General features: G+C 34.8%; 2 protein-coding genes across 2 annotated transcripts; one reads left to right on the plus strand and one right to left on the minus strand.

Moving 5' to 3' along the window:
- Positions 1–1,402: 1,402 nt before the first annotated feature.
- Positions 1,403–11,924, minus strand: coq10a (coenzyme Q10A). The gene is made up of 5 exons (XM_087307590.1): positions 11,415–11,924; positions 9,459–9,605; positions 4,917–5,109; positions 4,721–4,822; positions 1,403–3,027 (listed from the first exon to the last, which is right to left on the minus strand). Exons 1-5 carry the CDS (start codon positions 11,552–11,554, stop codon positions 2,860–2,862), a joined length of 750 nt encoding a protein of 249 aa, XP_087163716.1. The 5' UTR covers positions 11,555–11,924; the 3' UTR covers positions 1,403–2,859.
- A 3,366-nt stretch (positions 11,925–15,290) lies between these two features.
- On the plus strand, positions 15,291–23,477 carry si:ch211-148l7.4. Its single transcript, NM_001365235.1, has 2 exons — positions 15,291–15,508; positions 19,032–23,477. The coding sequence occupies exons 1-2, from the start codon at positions 15,453–15,455 to the stop codon at positions 20,473–20,475; spliced, it is 1,500 nt and encodes a 499-aa protein (NP_001352164.1). The 5' UTR covers positions 15,291–15,452; the 3' UTR covers positions 20,476–23,477.
- The last annotated feature ends 797 nt before the right edge of the window (positions 23,478–24,274 follow it).

Raw genomic sequence — 24,274 nt, forward strand, 5'->3', positions numbered from 1 at the left:
CCACCATTAGAGTTTTCACCTGCTGAAGATAACGACTAAAGCTGCGGTCACAATGGACTTTTCTCCCCATAGACGTCCATTCATATGCATGCGAATGCGTCAGACTGGAAACGCAAGCTCGTGCGACAAGTTTCGCAGTTCGCTGCATTGCAAAGTTCAAGCTTGGTGAACTCTGACCTGCGAAATTACATAACATAATTGCTTGAGACCAATCAAGGATAGAACTTGACCTCTCTGGACAAAAATGTAAAATATGGAGCAATTGCTTGCTTTTTAAATCTCTTAATTATCTTGTTTAATCCCGCCCCTTTTTACTACACCGTACGACTAGAATCCTCAAACTCTAGTGTGACCACTATAAACATGCAGTTTTAGATGCTTGTCATTTGTGTCATGTTCAGTTTTTCACATAGTTAAAATTAGTCCTGTTTTAAATCTGCTGTTATGCTGACACAGGTGTTTGTAGCTCCTCCCTCTTTTGAAAAGAGCATCTCATTTGCATTTAAAGCGACAGTCACCAAAAAGGCACAATTTGGATCAAAGCCTAAAAGGAGCAGTTTCAAATAATTATAAATCATTATCTGTGTGGTATTTTAAGCTGAAACTTTATATATACACACACACACACTCTAGGGACATCAGGGAGTTATTTTACATCTTTTAAAAGGGGGCTTTAATGGGTTTCATTAGGGAGTCCAAAGAGAAACTGTCAAGCATACCAAGCGTAAAATAGATTTAGGAAAGAAAATGAGTCTGAAATATAAATTATGAGTGTTAAAATGAACACAAACACAAAATAATAATGAAAAAAAAATCCATTATAAAGGATGTAGGAGGACTCAATTTCTCCTTGTGTGACCTGAGAAAGAAAAACATCAGAGTAGGCATGGGACGATAACCGTTTTCAAGGTTTACCGCGGTTTAGAAAAGTCCAGGTTTTAAAATTGTCAATTTTCTGCAATACCGTTCCTAAAGTATGTGTATATTTTTTTTTGTTTACTTTTTTTTGGTTTGTTTTTTAGAACAACAGTATCTCCAGCAGGAAAGATGCGATTTTAAGTTGTAAAAAAACAAATGAAGACAGCAGAAGTCAGTAATTCATTTAGCCTGACATGTTTACTGCTCCAAAATATTTGAAATGTTTCTCAAAATAAAATATAATGTGTTTAAAAGGGAAAAAAAGTTTTAGTTTTTTTACCCAGACAATAAAATAGAAAATATTTTAGAGCAGTAATCACATTACCGTGACATTTTTATCCGAGGTTATCATACCGTTAGAATCTTATACCGGCCCATGCCTACATCAGAGTGCGTAAATAATGACTGTAGTTTAACTTTTGGCTGAACCAAAAAGTTGCCATTTTAAGAATTTCCAGTTGGATCAAGTAAAACAAGACAACAGTTTTGTTGGTAAATAAATTTATAGGTTTTCAAATTAAAAGAAATGCTTGTGCAAGGTTATAACACTGATGACAGGCCTGCTGACAGAGAATAAAGGTTTACAGATAACATTCATTTCAGCGAGACGTTGTTCCTAAAACTGTGCTCTTGTGGATCTTCTGAAGCACTGATCATCTCTTTGGTTCTGATTCACAGTTTTTCAAGCAAACATTTTCACTAAACAGACATCTAACAAGATCTTTTTGTTTTTTTTTAGAAATGAAGGAGGTGTTTTTTTTTCTGTGGAAGACTCTCGGACAGGAGGTTGAGATACAGCACAAATAAATTAGCATTCGACAATTACAACGGTATGTGGAGTCATTTATAAATGCCATGAACACTTGGATAAGGCATTGAAATGGCTAAAAATAAAATCTCATAAAATAAAAACAAACAGATAAAGAAAAAGCTTGCTAGGCTTCCAACTGTAGCGTTTTGAGAAATCACAATAAGTGAATACAGTAGTGTTTCAACAGACATTAACGTAGCGACAAAACAGAAATGGCACGTCTACATCAACAGGCACAAACTGGGATCACTATTAGGGAAAAAAAAAAAAAACAGGCAGAAGTCTTACATTTCATTTCTCCAAAGCCCTGAGTTCGCATGAATGCATCTAACGAAAGCAAAAGCATGCTAAATATACCTTCATCACAATAAATCACTTCTATAAACAAAAGTTTTTGTTGTTGTTGTCTATAAGGATAAATATTTAGCTGGGAGAAATATCTGATGCCACTTTAACTGTATAGCTCATATTCAGTATATTTACAGTTGTGTTTGGAGTCACACCGACTTCTTGAGATGAATATTATAATAAACTCAGTGCAGTGAAAGTCAAGTCGCTCATCGTGCTTCAATTCAAGCATATGAATTCTTACTATATTTATTTATAGATATAGTTGTAGAAGACCTGTTTTAAAAGGAATATTCCTGGTTAATCTGTGTGTTTTGCATTGTGTTGATTACCACAGAAAATAATTCAGCTTTAAAACTAAGAGGGCAATGTTTGTGCTGTTATTATTTTAAAAACGGAGGTGCAAATTGAAATTATTTCCAGTGGAAATCAACAGCGTTTGACAGATTTGACCTGAAATATTCCTTTTAGCTTAGTAAATTCATCAGATTTGGCCCCAGCGAACCCATAGTCAGACAGAACTAGTAAACGAGAGGATTTCTCCAATTCTACACCTCATCTTTACTGTTCAGAGCTGCAATAAATCAGTTATTCTTCATTCACAGTCAATAAGCAAACAAAAGAAAAACAAAATAGCTTTAAGGTGCAATACTTGGAACTGTAATGTTGTCTAAAAGTACATGGTATCTATTGTACCATCCCGATATAATCTAGTGATGTGATAACCGTCTAGAGAGTTTTGTGAGTTCCAGTTGCAGGCGAGTCCAGTGTAATGGGGCACCTCACGTTTGGTGAACCTCGTGAAACATCAGCTCTCGTGGTATCCTCGTCTCGGGCCCGTACAGCTTGCCTGCTCGTCGCTCAAACGCGGCCACCATCTGCTTCACCACCTCGTCGAAGAACACCGTCGCTAACTGAGAATGCAGCAGCGAACGAAACTCAAACGACACCTGAGGAGAACCAGTGACCACAGAGAGGAAATGATGACATGGTAAGTGAACTTGCTTACAAACACTGACAGTGTGTGCTAACACAAATTTTTTCCCCAATTGAACAATATATATATTTTATCTTCAGAAAAAATGAAAATATTTTGGGACAGTAAACATGTCAGGCTAAATCATTAATGTAAATTGTAGACTTCTGTGGCCTTTATTAGGTTCAAAAACATTAGCCCCTTTCACACATACGGACCTTTCTGGAAATTTACCGGCAATTTTTCGCAAAGGTCTGTATGTGTGTACAGGCCCTTTTTGAAAACACCGGTCCACGTCTAGAACGTGCTGATGTGAGACATCTAGTTTAGCCAATCAGAACACTCAGACGCATTCACGTCTGCGCGGTTTATGAAAATAAAAGCCTTTAAATATTTTTCCAGACGCATTTAGCTGCGAGATGTTAGTCAGATAATGTTTCTATGCTCCTTCTTAATGCCAACTGTGTAAATAATTATCGATAAGATGCTTTTGATGAGCCGTTGTTTGTTTACCTTCAAGGTCTGCTCAAGCAAAGTCGTTCCGTAAATTGTTCGGATATTTACTGGTATCACTGTGTGAAAGGGGCTAAATTAAGCCACGGCCCTGTTCAGGTCCATGCTTGGATGTTGGTTTATAAAGCAATTTGTTTTTCAAATGCTTCCTAAATCATGAACTGACCAGTAGCTTTTTAATGTTGAGGATAATTTTCTGCTGTAGATACTGTTGTCCTAAAAAAACTAAATAAAATAGTCCAAAAAAAAAAAAAAAAAAAAAACACATAAGGAAAAAAAAAGATCAATAAATAATAGTACTGTAGAAACGGTATAACAAAAAAATTGTGGTTTTCTTTTCCAAACCGCAGTAAACCTTAAACTGGTTATTGTCCCATGCCTAGTCCTAACTATACACGACGCAAGACACAGTAAATAATATATTTTCCATGTTATAACAGTAACCATCCATGACACGCATAATTTCTTTTGTAGAAACAGTTTCAATTTCTGTGACGTTATTGTTAAACAACAGCATAAACTACTATGATAATGATCACCTCAGGAACTAATTATGTGCTTTAATTAGTGTTAAATGGTACCAGTGTGAGCTTGAATACCATTTTTGGTGACATTTATAACCATACTGAAAGCAGCAGCAGTTAGTACACCTCTTAATCTTAAAACTAAACTAACAAGTAAATGATTTGAAAGTTGGAACTGTGATTAACATATGTTAAACAGAAGCAGTACTGTAATACTATAATAAAATACTAAAACACCACTCCTGTCTAGTGTCTAACATGCTTTTGCTTTTATGTCTGATTTAAGTTCATTTAAAGTCTTGCATGTTTGGACTGCACATTAAAAAATGTATTACCAAAACAACGTGTACGTTTACGCACGCACGCACGTATACACACACAGGGAGATAAAATAAACATCAACAAATTGAATATATGTATGAATCTATTTTATTCCAGCTTACTGTAGAAGAAAACGAATGAATAAACACTGCAGTAGTATCTCAATTAGACTAAAACAACACTCAAAGAAATCCCCAGTTTAGAATGTTCTACAGTACATTTTTCAAAGTAGACCTATCAACAGTAACCAAATTGGGTGGAGCTTATCGAAGTTTACCCAGAAGCAAAATTAGTGTGAACAGTACTTACAGAGAAGTCAACTGTGCATGTGCGAGGATAGCCAGGAATGCCAGGACTAAACCGCCATATTGTCTCTAAATGATTGAAGAGTTTACCATCTGAACACACCGCCTGAAATGGGAACAGGTAAAATTGAATTATCAAATCTTAGATTTACTTTCATTGAAGAGATTGAAGAATTTGTAAAGCACACAGGATGACTTACTTTGACCAGATGTGGACGAACATGGCTTATCATTGAAGTGTAACGTTCAACAACAGGAGGGAAACCCACTTCCAGCTGGGCTTTGGCATGACCGGCCCTTTTCATGATGGTTTGGGATTTCTTACACCACGGTACAAAGTGCTTGTAGTCATCCACATTGGCCACCACTTCATACATCTCTTGCATCGAGTACCTGAAGACCAAAATAGAGGAAACTTGAGCAGTTTCACAATCAAGCAGTATCTGATGTTTTTTTTATAAAAAAAGGATTTAAATAGATTTTTGATTACATTTTTCATTTAAATTCAGATAAAAATGCTGTTATTTTTATAGAGATTGAAATGACAAAATCAAAATGTGCCCATGGAAAATATATAGGATCAAATATTACAAATTATAGCAATATTAGTTATTAGTGGTGTAACGAATCACAAATCTTACAGTTAGGATAACATTATGGGTTTTTTATGGTCACAGATTGGACCATTTTTGGGATTAGCCAAAAAAAGGGAGGAGACAAATGTCATTTGCTTTCCATTTACTACAAAAACAGTACAGCAAAACACTTCTGGTTTTAAACAAACAGAACTTGGAACCTGTAATTTTAATTAAAAAAAGAAGAAGAAATAATCAGCAGAATAAAAATAAATTGTAAAATGTCAGTGAAAATTTTACTGTTACTACTACTACTGCTGACGATGCTAAATGTAGAAATCTAACATTATAATTTGTTAATATTAATTTAATAATTTATTTATAATCTAATTTTCAATAAAGGATACAGTTATTCACTCATAAAATATCATGTTTCATTGCTAGATGGATCATTTTTGAAGAATTATTCAGTGGGATATTTTTGATGGCTGATTGTCTCCACCTATTGGTTAAATTATGTAATTGCTGGCTACAACTTTCATTTTTGAGTGTTGTTAAATTCATATGACGGTTATTTTAATATTGATCATAAACATCAGTGCTTTTATCTAAAATATAAACTGTTATTCCAGTACTTCATAATTATTTAACTGTTTGTAACTCCATAACTAACTCAAAAGACTAAAGACTGAATCTCTTTCTTGATTTTTGTTTTTTCAAACACTGATTTGAATGCAGCGATTCGAAGGATAATAAACATATCCAAATCACCATCATTTATAATTTATGTTACATGGGTGTTGAGATCCTGATCTTTAAATCGTGCGGCTAACACTAAACGCATTAATGCAGGCTAAACAAGTAGTGACAGAAAACACCTTTAAAAAAAAACTCATCCCGAATAACCTACCACAGCTACTCCATCATCATTTTATTTTACAGGAAAGCCTAAATGCATTCATACTAGTGATTTGAATGATGTGAGAATTGATCGTTACAAATTTAGGATTATTCTACAAAAGAAAATTAGGCTATTAATCCACAGGTTATGCGTGTTCCGAACCATAGGTTGTGATCCATAAAAAAAAAAAAAAAAAAAAAAAAAAAAAAAATCACAGAACAACCGTGATCCGTTACACCACTGTTATTTATAAATTATGCCTTTGCAACTAAATGTGAATGTTAAGCTCCAAACTTACTGAAACAGAAATGACAATAATTGAAATCTAAACAGAAATATTAGGATATTTCTATTTAAAAAAGCAAATAAACTTCAAAAATGAAAATATTTTAAAATCTGAAGAAAAATATAAATGTAGGCATGTGGCAGTATCAAATTTATACAGGATAATAATTGCTAAAGCTTTTATCATGGCATTTTAATAAATTAGAAATCAATTAAAAAGATGGACAGACATTAGTGTTATACATTTCATTTTAAAAACATTTCATGTTTTTTCCTTTATATTTAATACTCATTTCTCTTGTGCAGCATGTTACATATGGTGTCGTAAATTTATTCCATTAAAGCTAAAATATGATCTTAAAATTATAATAAATTTAGACACAATAATGCACAGTAGGGCTGCATGATTTATCGAAAAACAAAAAAATCACGATCTCGAATCGACCCTACACACAATCTTCTGCTTTTTCTACTATTCAGCCAATTATGTTTTCAAGTTCAGGAGAGAAGCAAGGTAGTCTTCACAGCAACACTGACACCTTCATATAGCGTTAAAAGTGTAATTCACCCAAAAATGTCATTTCTGTCTTTATGTAATGATGTATTCTTGGCCGCGAAATCACAAGTGAGATGACGCACTGTCTACTTTCGAGAACGCGCGTGTGCACACATGACGCCTACTTGATTGAACACAACCTGCATAGGCTGTGAATAACAGGTAATGAAGTTGTAAATAACGTTCAGTTTGTTGCACAGAGCGATCGTTTGAGAGCCGTGCGGGAGGTTTGATTTGCATGTGTGTGTTTTTTCTCACAGTGACAGCAGCCATGAGCCCCACCCGGAAGTTAAAGTCAAATCTGTGCGCACATCATTTAAATGATCAGATCGCATTTTAGAGTTATGATTACGATAAGCATTTGATGTTTTTTACTTTTATAGTGAACACAAGGGCCCTATCATACACCCGGCGCAATGTGACCAAGGCGTGACGCAATTGTTATTTGCTACTTTCAGCTTGGCGCAAGGGTCATTTTGAGGTGTTGCGCCACGCTTTTTAAATAGCAAATCCATTTGCGCTCATGTGCGCCCATAGGCGTTCTGGTCTGAAAAAGCAGGCGTGTTTTGGCGCGTTGCCATTTTGAGAAACTGTAATAGTCTGTTCTTTAGACCAGAACAAACCCGGTCTAAAGTCCGGCGCAGATCGCGTTAGTTGTGCGCCTCGCTTGCACACTGCTTAATACACACAAGATGTAGAGCAATACGCAAATATCTTAACATATGAAAAAGAATTAAAATATTAAATATATATATATATATATATATATATATATATATATATATATATATATATATATATATATATATATAGGATATAATAAGGATATATATATAGGATATAAATGTAAAGAATTAAAATATTACAAAACATTATTTTCTAGCCTACATGCATTTAAAAACCACTGCCTTGAATCCTTCATCTCGGGGGGCTTTTTCAGTTCATTCATAATAATTTGCTTTTGTATAATGTTATTATTATTAGCAGTATTATTTATTATATCCATATTTATATTTGTTTTTTTTAAACAAGCTTAGATTTGTCCACCTGTCAGGTTTTAGACCATATGGGGCATAACAGGTGTATTTGTAAATAACTTAGTATTTTGACCACACTTCATTATTATTCTTCATTTATTCGTTTGCTGTAAATTAGAACTGAATTTAGAAATGGTTTTGAAACAAATCTTTGCGCTTAACAAAAGATATTAATTATTTATAGGCTAATTGCGTAAAGGTTTCCCTTTCCACGAGAGCAAAAGCGAAAGTGAACTTGCTTTACGTCCTGTAAATAGCAAATGCGCTCATGGCGCGACGCAGCTGGCTTTTAAAGGGAGATGAGACTCTGATTGGTTTATTCTCAAAACACATCTATAACTCAACCCTTTTAGACCATGCACCACGGCGCAAATTGGATTTTACCGTCCTCATATTAGCACATATGGATTCTGACACCCCCTGAATGCGTTTGCGCCCTGCGCTTTCCGTTTTGCACATGGACCGTCAAAATAGAGCCCAAAGTCTTGTGCATGAAAATAAATGTTTACTGTGTCAGTAACAACCCTAGCCTACAATGTTGATTATAATGAAAGAAGGAATCTGATAATGACAAATGTCTCATTTTACCAGTAAAAACAAATGGTCTAATAATGTTGTCAATGACAGATGACAAGCACATGTCTCAAACATAATAATTCAACTTTATAATTATGAATAGTCTTATTCTGATGGCATCATTTTACTGTGAATTAACAAACAGGACATATTGAAAGTCTGTTCAAGTCCACAATAATGACTGTACAAAACTGAGCACTTTAAGCAGCAGTAGAGCTACACATAGGCCAATTATTATTGTTGGTTTACCATGTTTGAGAATGAACAATAATAATAGGCTAATCATATTAACCTTTATTTTACATTTACAGAATCATGAGAAAATCGTGATCTCTATTTTAAGCAACAAAAAAAAATTAAAATCGTGATTCACATTTTTGCCAGACTCGCGCAGCCCTCATGCACAGTATTATTTAGCATGATAACAATATTGTGCAAGTATTTTCATTTAAAAATAACACTAACAATAATGCACTAAAATGCCTACTTGTAATGATGAAGCTAAAGCTGCATTTCCTATTTATTCATTTATCGCCTTCTATTCAATGCAGATTTTGTTGTACTCTACTTTACTTTTATTAGTACCACCATTGATTCTGTTTCTCACCTTTAATGGCTCTTAATTTATCTCCCTGATTTAGATCTATATTTACAACCATCCTGCCTCCACTAAATCAATACAGCTCTGTTGGTTAATTATTTAACACCACAAAAGCTTGCCTTTATCCACCAAACTGGAAGAAGGGCGGCTCATTGTTCAGGATCAAACACGACACAGTAATCATAACCATACCCTGAATTAGTCAACTTACCCTAATATTCTCCTCTCTGAATACTCTTTTCTCTTGTTGGTGAGGCTGATGAAGGATCGCCGGTGATGAGTGGGGGTCAACTCAACTTCAGAGTGACAGAGAGCCCGTGGATAGCGAGTCATTAAGATCCCGCAGGAGGACAGGTGCCTGACATTGAGGAAAGAGGAGAGCAAAAAAACAAAAACAAGGGTATTTTGAATACACTGCATACAGTACTGAGGGAACATCTGGTGTGTAAAAAAACATCAGGTAAAGAAAGACAGTATGAGATAAAGACGATATGGTCCATCATGGTCTCTTCAAAATAGTAAATTCGCAAAAAAGAAAAAAGTTTGGAAAAACAATTAAAAGAATTTAAATAAATAAATAAATAAATAATAATAATGATATATAAAAACAACAAATGTTTTCAACTGTTGTAATTCGAAATCAGATATACCACAAAACACTGCTTTCCTATTTCTTCTGAAGTTAAAATTGAAAATAATTACAAAAATGTCTGAAAACATGGTAGCTTTTTAGTTATGTTGGCTCATTTTATTTTAGATTTAGAAGAAATGTCATCAGTAGTCTGCAAAAGTAAACAGAAATTAGGTTTTTCAACTATGAATTAAAAATAAAATGTTAAGAATTTCCTATATTTGCTAAAAATGCATACATAGAAAAAAAAAACAAGCATGCCATCTGCTACATTTCCAATGCCTGTACTTTTTAAAACATATACATATACATACATACATATATATATATATATATATATATATATATATATATATATATATATATATATATATATATATATATATATATATAAATAAAATAAAACATAAACATACATACATACTAGGCATGTAAAATATCTTACACATACCTAAGGAACGGTATTACAGAACATTTTGACGGGTTTAAAACCTTGACTTTTCCAAACCGCGGTATACCTTAAAACGGTTATCGTCCCATGTCTAATATACACATACAATTTTTTAGCTATAATTTTTCCTATATAGGATTTCTTACTTTTATTGTTTTCATGCACACATGCTTTTACTTCTGTACTGCAGTTAATACAAACTGCAACACCTTTTAACTAAAAAGAAAACATGAAATTTCCATGGTACAATAAAATATTTATGATTAACAGGGAAGTTAAACAAATATGAGTCATTCCCAGCCATGGTAAACTACACAGAATAAACACAAAACATGATTAAGTCTTACTGTGCAAACAAAATCATATTCTATAATACACGCAGAGCATATTAATAAAGAGTAAAACGCTTCAGAATCTCGTTTTATTTACCATTAGCCTACTTCATATGAACAAATAAGCTCGTACAGTGTTTTTATTGTAGCTTTTCAGTACCATTTAACAATATTGAGGTTTTAAAACATTTCTAAAAGCCACACAGTTGTTAAAGCAAAATTGTGGTCACATGGCCCACCATTTAAATAACGTTATAGATTTATTGTTTTATACACTTTTTCAATTAACAACCGTAGTAATAGCATTTCAGCGGCATTCACAAATAGTAAACCAGCCTTTGGGGAGAAGTGTATAAGGTTGATTTGGGCATCGACTAATAAGAAAGCTTTCAAAACTATCACAATATGCTCTGCATTTAAGATCTTCATTCAATAATCTTAAATTAACACTTGTAACTGCAAAAACCTTTACTGTTTTCCCTTTCTATAATGATGTTAATATTTGAATTGTTTCATATTGCAATGTGCTTTTAGTCTATGCCAATTATTGATTGATATTGTGTTTTATGTACTGTTATTTTTGTTCCTGGATTCAGCAATAAAAATTAATAACAAAATAGTATTTCAGCGGAAACTACGGTTACCATGGTAATTATTGTATAGTTGTTTGTTATAATCTCGCTTTGTTCAGCAACACATCAAATATAAGAAGTATAAAATGTATTTAATTATTGAAATGGACATGTAAATTACCTGATGGACCAGTGCTGTATTCTCTCTCTGTATTTATACGGGCTGCTGGAGCGACACGGACCGACAGTCGCTATTTCCAGAAACTCGCTGAATGTCCGCACACCCATCGGGATCCTCCGCGCGCCTCCCGACACGGCCATCAATAACACAGCTTAACCTAACTCTAGCTTAAAATTAATAACGAAGATCTCGATTAACACGACAATAACCAAGAGCGCGCTGTCATCTCGAACGTTAGGCTCCGTGAATAAATGAGTCGGCCGCTTTTTTTCAGCGGTCAAATCCTTGCGTTGCGTTTGATCAGTGTAGTGCACATATCATATTTCGACTTCTAGATTAACATCTAGTAAAACAATAGCCCTTTCTCCGGCGATTGCTCTGCTACCGATTGAGGTTAAACCGGTGAAGCTTTCATAAGCTGCCGGTGTGCGGGAGGACTCGCTGTTCTGATGTGGCACCGCGCGAACAGGTGCAGCTGCCGCCAGCTGGACCGGAGGAGGACACTGTGTCACGTTAAAAGACAAACGCGCTCATTTAAGTTCCAGACTGGCGAGTAATTATTGAATTATCTTAATCAATGATATGTGCCCATTAAAACACATGACAACAATGAACAGAGATTAAAATTTGTGTTAAAAGGGGTGTCATTTCACTCCCTCTCACTAGGGGAAGATGTACTGATTGAGGACATTTCATAATAAAAGTACTCGCGCAAGTAAAAAAAAAGACAAAAATAAAGAAATATATTTATAATGTTTGTTATGATACTCCTATTCAGAAAATCTCTCTTTGTTAAACCCTAAAGATACACTATGTGGTTCTCACCAAAATAAAGCCATACATTCCTTATTTCAATCACTCATAGTCAGTAAACCCTACAAATAATAACAAACATTTTATTTATGCTTAAAAAACAAAGTACAGAACAATACAAAATGAAAGAAGGGAGGTGTACAAAACACAAAATTTAAATAAAATAAATATATGTGAAAGGTTTTTTTTTTGCCTTTCAAAACCATAACAATTTAGGCCAAACTCAATCCAAACATAATTTTGCACCTACTGACTGAGACATGTCAGATATACAGTGAATCAAATATGAAAACAATGAAATTAGAAAAAAAAAACTTACAAAATAACTTAACAAAAAAAGAACATACCGTGCAGACAACTAACTAAAACTCTGTAAGGGGTTGAATAAAACCATATTTTAGAAACATACCATACAATTGTTTAGCCCTTTCACCCTTCATTATTTTTAAACATTCTACATAGGTGGCAAACTCCTTTTTAAACACAATCAATTGAGGAGCTGTTTTCAAAATTTTGCATTTGTGGATGAAGAATTTAAGTAAATTGAGTAAACGATTTGCAATTAAGTCATCATCTTTGTTGTCCAAATGTACTCCAAATTTCTCCAGCAAATCGAAAGGAAACCTTGAAATATAAAGTTTTCTCCAGTTGTCCACATCAGACCAGAAAGGATTAACCAAATTACAATGCAGAAATAGATATTCAACAGTTTCAATAATATATGTGAAAGTATGCATACTAAGAAAGGGTAAGCGCCTTGTGGGATTACAGGATCTTGAATTTTTCAAAAATATATAAAAAATACAGTGTTAATGGCCTTTTTATTAGTGCTTTGCTTTGTTGTTTGTATAATGTGGGATGGAGCTGCTTGACCTCCAGAAGGCATTTGACACTGTAAACCATCCAATTTTATTAAATAAGTTAAAGGAAGTTTAATAAAGCGTCCCTATAGTGGAGTCAGTCCTATCTGGATGATAGAAGCCAGAGAGTTGACAAAAGGTGTATTATCTGCTCCCTTATCAATCAATTGTGGAGTTCCTCGAGGAGGTATTTTGGGTCCATTATTTTTTTATTTTATATATATTAATGATTTAAAAGGAGCATGTTCACAGGAACTCTATCTTTATGCTGATGATGCCGCAGTATTAGTATTTCATCAAGACAGGGGCCCTGGAAGAAATCATGAGTTCACAGTTAAGAAATTTGTTCACTGTACACTGCTTATTGGATAATAAACTTTTTAACACATAGGTAAAACAGAGGCTATTTTATTTGCTTCAAGAGTGAAATTAAAGAAGGATGATTCTTGGTTTGGATTAATAATTTGATAATTGAGTCAAAAATTGTTGTATATGATTTGGGTTGTTTAATAATAAATTATCAGGCGATGTTATGGGAAAAAAGGTTTTTATGAAGATATGTGGAAAAATTAGGTTCTTAGCAAGCTGATCCTTTAGATGTTCATTCTTTAAAATTATTGGCTGAGGCTTTGATTTTACCCCTTTTGGATTATGCTGCGTCCTTTTGCTACAGCAGCTGCTCACTGAGTATGAAGGAAAAATTGCAAAAGGCACAAAATAAATTAGTAAAAAAAAATTCATCCTACAGCACATTTTCACAAAGAGTTTTTTTTAAGAATTAGGCATGTTAACTGTTTGTAAAAGAGTACTTTTTAAAACTGGGAATGATATGTAAACTGTTTAATAATGTGGTGCCTAGTTATTTGAACTATTTTGCTGAACTATTAATACTAGAGGTTGGGATCTTAATGTTTGTTTATTTAAATTTAGAAGTCTAGACGGAAAAATATGTTTTCATATACAGGTGCAATCATGTGGAACAAATTACCAAAATCCATCAAGGAAATAAAAGGTTCAAAATGGTGGATGATGATGTTTTATTATTTATGGTATTGTATTGTGAATAGGGTTGCAGCTGGAAGGTCATCCGCTGGATAAAACATATGCCGAATGAGTTGCTGGTTCATTACGCTGTGGCGACATGTTGGTTCATAAATTGGATCTAAATGTATCCTGTCTAAACTTGAAAATAAAATATTTGACAGGGTAAATTCATGCAGAATTTTAAATGAGACCTTTATAAATTTGTTTGTATTAAAAAATGGTTATGCAACGACAACCTTCTTCCAGTGTAAACCTCTGATGAACCCAGAACAATAAGAGATTATGTAGGATTTACTGACTATGATATTTGTGTTGTTTATTTACATTCATTCATTCATTTATTGTGAGGCCACAGTGGTATTCACTGCTCCACCGTGCAGCCCTTGTGTTATTTATTTACATTTTATTATAGTTATTATTATAGTTATTGATTTATTTCAATTTCAATATATTGACAACGTTATATTAAATAGCTGTATATTATTACTTACTTCAGTTTGACCATTTTTTAATCATTTACAAAATTTATTTTGTTAATATTTATCTATTTATTTTATTTATCTATTTGTTTAGTTTGCTATATTCATTATTTTATTTTATGTTCTCTAAATGCCAATAAAGCTATGTGTTTCATTCATTTATTCATTTTCTTTTCGGCTTAGTCCATTTATTATTAATCTAGGGTCGCCACAGAGGAATGAACTGCCAACTTATCCATCGTTTTACGCAGCGGATGCCATGCTGCAACCCATCTCTGGGAAAAGCTATGAGTTTGAGGAAAACAATTTTAAACGATTCTGCAAACTACTGATTGCATTTCTTACAAATGAATGTTTTTAGATTTGTTTATATATTGTTTTTAGACAACACAATATCAATGTTGTAAGAAACCAATATTTGGTAAAAGAACGTTGATTTTTAACATTTAACAAAACATTTGTTATTCTGATAAACTTGTCAAAAAACACACATTAAATGACAGTGTTTATTTTATATTCGAAAGAACTTTATAGAATAAAGCAAATAACATTTTACCATTTTTATCTTGACTAGTCCAGAAGTAAAGGTATACGTGTATTTGATCCAATCATTAGATGGCGGTAATGCTGTGTGTAAGAATGCGAACCGCCAATTAAACATCAAGAAGAAGTAGTAGCAGTAGCGACTGTGACACTTGCTCGCAATGGATGATGGGAGTTGTAGTTTGCCAAACTGCCTGAACTAAGTTAGAAGCGCGTGGTTGTAGAAGTGACAGTCCGTTTGCATCTCGCTTCAGAATTTCGTGCATTTAACGTTATTGAACCTCAGAACAGCCGTTGCAATGTCCACAAATACGGTCGAGAGACCCATGTTGTGCGATACAACGTCATCGAGTGGGTGAGTTTCTATGTCAGCTGCGTAGCTAAACAGCTAGCAAACTCTTCCTGTATCATTGTTGCTTTACGAAGTTTATCTACGTTGTGTTGCAAAGTACATGCATTGTATTCATTGTTTTAAATCATTCTTTTTGCACAGTTGTTTGCGTAAACTGTTCGCTGCATTATATTATAAAAGGCGATATGTTGTTTACTCATGTGAAGCTGAATTTTATACAGCCATTACTGCGCTTCTTACTGTCACGTGATCTTTCAGAAATCAGACTGATATCTGACCCTGGACACACAAACACGTCTGAACATGTTGAGCAGAACAAAACCATGTTAAAATTGTATGTTTTGACAATTATCCAAAAATACCTTATATTGAGTCAAAATTATTTATTTTTCTGTTATGCCAAAATAAAAATCTAAACATTAGAATAATAAGTAGATCTACAGGGTGTCCGCAGGGTCTGAAAGTGTTCTAAATTTCAAATACAAAATTTTTAGGCCTTAAAAGGTCTTAAATTTACAGAAATGTTGTGTTGTAGGTCTTAAATGTAAATGTTGTTGAAGTTAATTTATTCAGTCAGGCTAACACCCGTCAAATCCCCAACAGTCTATTTAAATTTGTCTGCCCTCATCCACATTGCTGCTTCCTCTCGCACCCTGAGATGATCTTACTCTCTCCACTTGTCAATCGTCCATACAGCATTCAGCCATTCTGCAAACACACTCTGCTCCCCGGCTTTGGTATTCACTACCACCTGCCATCAGAAACACTGACTCCCTTACATTATTCAAAACAAGACTGAAAACTTACTTATTTAAGGTGGCTTTTAATACTTAATTGTCTGCACCCGTGATGTGTATACTTTTATATTACTTTTTTTGTTGTTTTATTGCTCTTGTTTATTGTACAGTGTACTTGAGTTGCCAGAAAGGCACCTTTAAATAAAATGTATTCTTATTATTAAATAATTTATAAAACCTATTTTTAATATATATATATATTAAATATTGATGCAGAGATGTTTATTTCACAACAACTGTTAGACAATTTACTGCAAATTTGTTAAATTAAATTCCCTAATCACTAAAAGAAAACTAAAAACCAGTTCCTCATGATAATAACAGCGATGTATTCCTTTACATAATTTTCCATTTACACAAAAACTATTTACTGAAGAAATTGAGTGGACATTATGTTTATAAATAGGCATGAAACTTCAAGTTTTATAACAGATTTGCATTCGGTTGAATAGGAGTCATACTCAGTTCATTTGCACCTAAAGCCAACAAATATTTTTGATTATTCATGTTGTTTTTTTTCATTATAAATATACTTTTAGCAATGTAAAACTTGTCATTAAAAAACAAAACAAAAAGAACATTATGTTGGAAAAAAGTCAGCGTCAAGTTAGAGTTTTCCTGTTTTGATACATTAAAATATGTGGTTAAGAAATAACTAAATTAGTTTTTTCCCAATTCCATTGGTCCAACCAGGCCATTACAAAAAAATCCTTAGTGTTTGGCCCCGTATAAGTCTAAAGTCTTATTCATAATGAATTTAAAAGAGTCTTAAAGTCTGACATTTGAATCAATGAAACCTGCAGATCTTCCCTGATATCATGTTTCATGAAGACGTTTTGTAAATTTTCTACCATAAATATATCAAAACACAATTTTTGATTAGTAATGTTGATTTCTTTTGACGTTTTAAGGTGATTTTCGCAGTATTTTGATTTGTTTGAACCCTCAGAGTGCAGATTTTCAAATAGTTGTATCTCGTCTAAATAATCATTCATTCATTCATTTTCTTGTCGGCTTAGTCCCTTTAATTAATTCGTGGTCGCCACAGCGGAATGAACTGCCAACTTATCCAGCAAGTTTTTACGCAGCGAATGCCCTTCCAGCCGCAACCCATCTCTGGGAAACATCCACATTCACACACACACATACACTACAGACAATTTAGCCTACTTAATTCACCTGTACTGCATGTCTTTGGACTGTGGGGGAAACCGGAACACCCGGAGGAAACCCACGCGAACGCAGGGAGAACATGCAAACTCCACACAGAAACGCCAACTGAGTCGAGGTTCGAACCAGCAACCTTCTTGCTGTGAGGCGACAGCACTACCTACTGCGCCACTGCATCGCCCCTGTCTAAATAGCTATTTATATTAAATATACATCAAAGGAAAATGCTTTCAGATAATACATAAATCTAAATTTTCCATGACACTTATGATTCAGTTGTCACACATGATGATATTAAACATTATTATTGTCAATAAAAAGAAATGCTAATTAGTATACGTGATACAATACATAAATATACAAGTACCAGCAGCAAATTAATCTTTTGTTTTGTTTTATTTGATAATATTAGATTACTTTAGTAACTGTTTGTGCTCATTTAAGAGAAAAATTGTTGTTTAAAATAAAAATAAAACACGGAGGATGGACATGTTTACATATTATTAAGAGTATTTGTTTAAACACACACCCAAATGCCAAAGTGTGCTGCACTTTAGCTCCTTTTTAAATGGCGTGTACAGAAGCTGATCTGGGATCAGTTTATCATAAGGAGTGCGTCTGTCAGTCAGCGCTTGTACATACATTCACTGATTCGGCTGCATAGGAAGAGTAATGATCTATGCACAGCTTTGATGGAAATAAATTGAATGCAGATGCATTTTTATATTAATTTCAACGTGCTTTCAAGATTTAAAATAGGGGAGAAATATGGTTAATACTTAAATAGGATGATAGCGGGATGAAAGGGTAAAATACGGGAGAATCCTGGCAAAAACCAGAGGGTTGACATGTATGAAGTGAACGGGAAGTGTTTGTGGAACAACAGTTTTGCAAGGGGAACATCATCTCCCACCCATTTGTCTCCCATCATCACGTCCCTTCCGGGTCTCCGTACAAGTATACATCAGCTAATACATAAGTCTGTTTCCAAATATTGACACTTCTGATTGGTTTAGTAGTCCAAGGTCTCATGTGATGATTTGACACTCATTTACTCAACTAATTATTGGTTACTGTCAATTAAAAGAAATTATTAGAAAGGTCATTGAACATATTTCATGACTTTATAAATGATTCCACTGTCTTTATGTGAATTTAAAACATGATACTTGCAAAACAAAGAATTACTAAATCTCTCCAAGAACATCTTTTACAATCTCCAAATATGTAAAAATGCGAAACACAATTGTAGCTACCCGCCGGTTATTAAAACAGTCCACGCTTCCAGATACTGATGTCCATGCATTTCATTTATTGAACACCATGAATACTAAAGGATACAAACCAAACGTTTCACACAAACACAAAAGGACATCAAAATAAACAAATAATATACACAACAATGTTTAGCTTACCGTGTTAAACTCTCACAGGTTAAATCAATCAAAAATTAGGGAATTGCATCTAATTTTTGCTGAAAGAAATGCACTATTTCTTATCATAACTATGATTCAATGCCATTAATCCACTTCGTTTGTTCCCTACCAAATTGTGTCTAGGAATATGGAGTCCGTACACTGCAACTGGAGGAATGTATCACGAGCTAATCAGATCTCTAAAAGATCAAGACCCATGTCCGAAACCTTATCCAAACTGGCTCAGCTCATCACCTGCATGGAGTACAAACCAAAATCACAAACGTCTTCCTCCATCTGCAAGGACGCCAGCCAGAAACCCTCCGAAATGAACGCTCTTGTGCGTCACCAGCAAAAAGAGCGCACCCTGCAAAAACTCCACAGCTGTCAACGGTGTAACCAACAGTTCGCTTTGCTTTCCAGTCTGCAGTTACACAAATGCCCTCGTTCTTTATCCGTGTGCCAAACATGCAATGGGAAAATGCCAAAGGGATCTTCATGCGCCTCCTGTGGGAGTAAACCCTCAGTTCCCAACTGCACAGAAGATCCCATCCATCAAGGCAACAGCCCATGCGGACAAGCCTTCAGCCACAAACAAGATCTGCTCCACCACCAGCAGGCCGGAGACTGTCAGCCTGCGAACACTCTCAAAGCTGCTTCCTTGCCACCATTTAAACAAAAAGCCACATGCACCCTGTGCTCTAAAACTTTCCGTGCCCCCAGAGGTCTTGCCTGCCACATGCGCTTTTCCCACGCACCAAGAAAAAGAAGCGCGAATTTAGAAAAGGATGTGCATTTTGGGAATATGGAGAGGAATGAGAGCGTCTCGAGTGCGCTCTTTCAATGCCGTTCCTGTGATAAATCGTTTTCCAAGACATCGCTTCTCCATCGGCATAGGAAGGAAGAACACAGACGGGATGTAAAGGTGAGGAATACGTTTAGAAACTCAGGGAAGATCACCAGACGGAAGCGGAAAAGTGGGATATATCCATGCCTGCACTGCGGAGCCGAGTTCCTGCATCATCTGACAAGATTGGCGCATTTTAGAAACTACACCGTCCACCATGAGATGCACCTCAAATTAAGTAACAAATCAACCGGTGTTTATGCAACCGCTGCTAAGCTCAAGCTGAAGCCCGCAAGAAAGCTCCAAAAAGATAAACCTGAAGGGAAGAAAGGAAGACCGAAGAAAGTTCTCCCTGTTCACATTGAGGAAACTAAAGAAGAGGAGGAAGTGGAAGAGAATACACTGGAAGATGATAGTGATGATGATGAGGAAGACGAGGATGCCGAGTACCCTTGTACATCATGCGATCAGGTCTTCAGTTCCACAGCTGCTCTGTTTGTTCATGAGAAAATCCATGATCAGTTGCCGGCGGAAGTAGATGATGAGCCGGCCGAGACGTGCAGGTGTTGTAGTGTGTGTTCAGGCGGGATTCCTCTACACATGCTTCCTGAAGATGGCTTCGAGGGGGAAGTCTATCACTGTGTGCCATGTGCTGAGACCTTCAAAGCTCTGGATGCTTTTCTAGAGCACTGCCAGAAACATCTGATACGTGAACATGAGGATGAGTTCAGTGATGACTGAAAGAGTTTGCTTTTTTGCCATTTTTTCCTCTTGAGAACAAAAGATAGTTGCATATTATTAGACAAAATGCAAAAAAAAATTAAAAATGACTTGAAGTTTAAGGGATAGTTCACACAAAAATGTAAAGGAGGACCCACGAGATGTTCTAAACTTCACTTCCTTCTGTTGAAGATTAAAGGAAGATATTTTTACAAATGGGAAAAGTAGAAGTCAGTAGGGACCAATAGCTGTTTTGGCCACCCATATTGTTTAAAATGTCGTCTTTTGGGTTGAGCAGGAGAAACTTTAAGCAATGGCTCACCCCAAAAAATGAAAACGACCACATTTGTTTTCCCTCAAGTGGTTTTAAACCTTTATGAGTTTGAACACAAAGGACATTTTGAAGAATGCTGGTTGCTACCACCCATTTGCTTACATAGTAGGAAAGAAATTACTATGGAAACCAGCAGTAACCCGCATTTCTCAAAATATATTTTTCATTATAAGAAAGAAACAAGTTGAGGGTGAGTAAATGATGACTACATTTTCATTTTGGGGGGAACTATCCCTTTAAGAATGTGTTTTTAACAGCTCAAGGGTGAGCAAATAATGATTTATTTTGTTTTTTAGTGACCCAAAATAAGCATTATGCCATCATTTTCTCACCCATGTGTCGTTTCAAACCACTCTGATGTTCTTTCCCATGTAGAACACTACAGGAGATGTTTTGGTTGCTAAATTGTTTTCAGTTCTTAATGGTTTCCATTGTGTTTTTTCATATATGGAATTGAATGGGATCCAAAATGTGTTACCTATATTATTGAAAAAAAAATCTTATGTTCTACTGAAAAAAATAATTCCTAAAAGTGTGGAACAACATTTTTGTGTGAGCTGCTCAAATATGGACACATTTTTCAGGAATTACATTCATCAGGTCTTCTTGGGTTGAGTAGTTTGTCTTGATGTTATCAGTGTTTTACTGATTATGTAGTTCATAATATTGTAAGGCGTACACAGGATAACTCGCACTAACTAACTAACTAAACTGAGCCAAATAACCAGACACATTATAGAGTGGAGATGGAATGAGGTCACAATCTAGAACATGGATCTCAAGCTTGATTCCTGGACGGCCGAAGCTCTGCACAGTTTTGTTCCAACCCAAATCAAACAGATGATCAAACTAATCAAGGTGTTGAAGACTACTGGAGACTATTGAGCGGGGGTAAGTTGGACGTGGTCGGAGCTAAACTCTGCAGAGCTGCGGCCCTCCAGGAACTGAGTTTGAGACCATTGTTCTAGATCAGGGGTCTCCAAACTCGGTCCTGGAGGGCCTGTGTCCTGCATAGTTTAGCTCCAACTTCCTCCATCACACTTACCTGGAAATCTAGTGTACAGAGGAAGAGCTTGATTAGCTGGTTAAGGTGTGTTTAATAAGGGTTGGAACTAAAATATGCAGGACACCAGCCGTTCAGGACAGTGTCTGGACACCACTGTTTTAGATAATGGGTCTCAAACTAAATTCCTGGAGGGCTGCATCTTTTCAAGATTTTTATAATGCAGATTTTCTTATTATAATTATTGAAACATCTGTGGTAAACCTAACTCAACAATATAATGCTTTGCTCTACAGTCTAAATTAGAGCAGTGTTTCCCAACCATGTTCCTATAGGCACACCAACAGTCCATATTTTGGTTATCTCCCTCATCTGACCTGTTACCTTCAGATTTTGAAGTTTCTTCTAATGTTCTGCTGAATTGATTCAGGTGTGTTTGATTAGGAAGAGGTTGAAAATGGGTACTGTTGATGTGCCTTCAGGAACAGAGTTGGGGAAACACTGAATTAGACTATAACCAAAACATCTATCACAAAAAAATACATTTTGGTGTGTGTGCGTGCATGCGTGCGTGTTTCATAAAACATACATTTCTAATAGTTGACTGCATGAGAATGTGTGATTTATGATGTAGAAAACTGTAATTTATCATCAATATAAATTCCTCATTGTAAAACTCCATGAAAACACACTCTTATCGTCTTTTTTCTAGGTTATGACATGTTTCCTTCAATAATAAGAAGCCGATTGCATTATCAGATACTGGTACCTCATTAAAACCACTTCCACTTTGCATGTAGTTTATCTTTAGGATGAATGTTTTCCACACTTCCACACATAAAACCTATATGCATTACATGTGTTTGTGTATATATGGCATATATTGAACAAAAGTATAAAGTCTTATATATGGCCAATGTCTTGCGAGCTGAAGCACAAACACAATTAAATTTGTTTAATTGATAATTGTTGATCTTTGAGATTTGATTTTGACTATTCAGTTTGTGTTGAGCAAACGTAATACAGTAAGCTTTATTTTTCATAACAGCATCAAAACAACACCCAGTCAGATGCCTGCTGCTAAACATTGGGAATAAAATATAACATGTTGGAGCATTACAGTCGCTTGCTTTATATATATAAATATGACATTTTATGCTATCAGACCAAAAATTGCAAGTATATTTTCAGTTTCTTTCTGGAGAATGAACTGAGACCTCAGATCTGTCCGTTTCGCTGACTTTTGCAGCAGAAAAATTTTGTTCTTTTTTTCTTGCTTGGGCTTCCTAACCTTTGTAATATGATGTAAAATTTATAATCTGCATTAACTTTTTGTATAACACAGCTAACACTTTTGCAGATAGGCTGCAGTGACGTATCAGCTTTTTTCTTATTATGCACTGACCTTTTTGTCCTTGAACACTGTATTAAATGTACCTTTATGGCTCACATTGTATGAGATGAGTGAATGTACCTCATTTTTCTATTGTGAATATAGATGTTTCAGTTTAGCTGTGCATTAATCTCTGGCTGTGTTTACTTGCGGCTACCTCAAGTATCACCTGCTTTGTCCCAAAATGTGTGATTTTTTTTTTGATTTTTTTTTTTGACTAATGTTTGTCAGAAAATTTACCTCATGTTACTATGTACGTTGAAATTATTTTTGAATAAATTGGTTAAAATATTCTTGTAAGTTTTGGATTTATAACAGGCCCTAAGCCGGGGGGTTGGGTTGGATTAAGGTAAAGTTCGCACATTCGTTCAGTGACAGCTCCATATATTGTTTACCGTGGTACTTTGAATTTTCGGACTGAAATCAGATGTAAATATGACTTTAAAGCAACATTACCAATATTAAATTGACTGTCAACAATGTTGCACTTTGATGGTTGATGGCTGCTAATATGATTTCACTATTTAGAATTTGCAGTGAATACTTCTCTGAAATTATATTATTAAGGAGAAAGTGTGAATGTGCGAATATAAAAATTAACTTTACCTCAATAGGCTTTGAGGGGTTCGAAAGACCTACCCCTCACTAACAAAGGTCCAACATTTGTTCCATATATGAGCTTGTTTGTCTCATTATAATTGCTATGCTTCATAAATTGTAAAAATAACTAAGCAAAAAGGGTCTTAAAACCAATTGTAATCCTCTGTTGGCTGTTGCTGCGGTGTGACTTCAGCTTATCAGTTTTGAACCTTTGATTATTAATAATAATATGTATTCAAATGGGCAAATTCTAACTGAGGACAGTTGAATGAGCTGGCCAAGTTGTTGTTTGCCCAATAAATGTCGCTATAATAGGCTACAGTTTTTAATTTAAACATTAATAGATTCCTTTTTTTTAATTAATATTGGCTGTAACATTTGTTTTTTAAAAATATGTATTTATTTATTTTTCTTTATTCCAAAATTTTAGGAAATATTTTGATTCATCAAAATTGTGGTTATGATGACTATTCGACAGGTTAATTCAGCT

The sequence above is a fragment of the Danio rerio genome, chromosome 23, assembly GCF_052040795.2.
Source record: "Danio rerio strain M-AB ecotype USA chromosome 23, GRCz13ab, whole genome shotgun sequence".
NCBI lineage: Eukaryota > Metazoa > Chordata > Actinopteri > Cypriniformes > Danionidae > Danio > Danio rerio.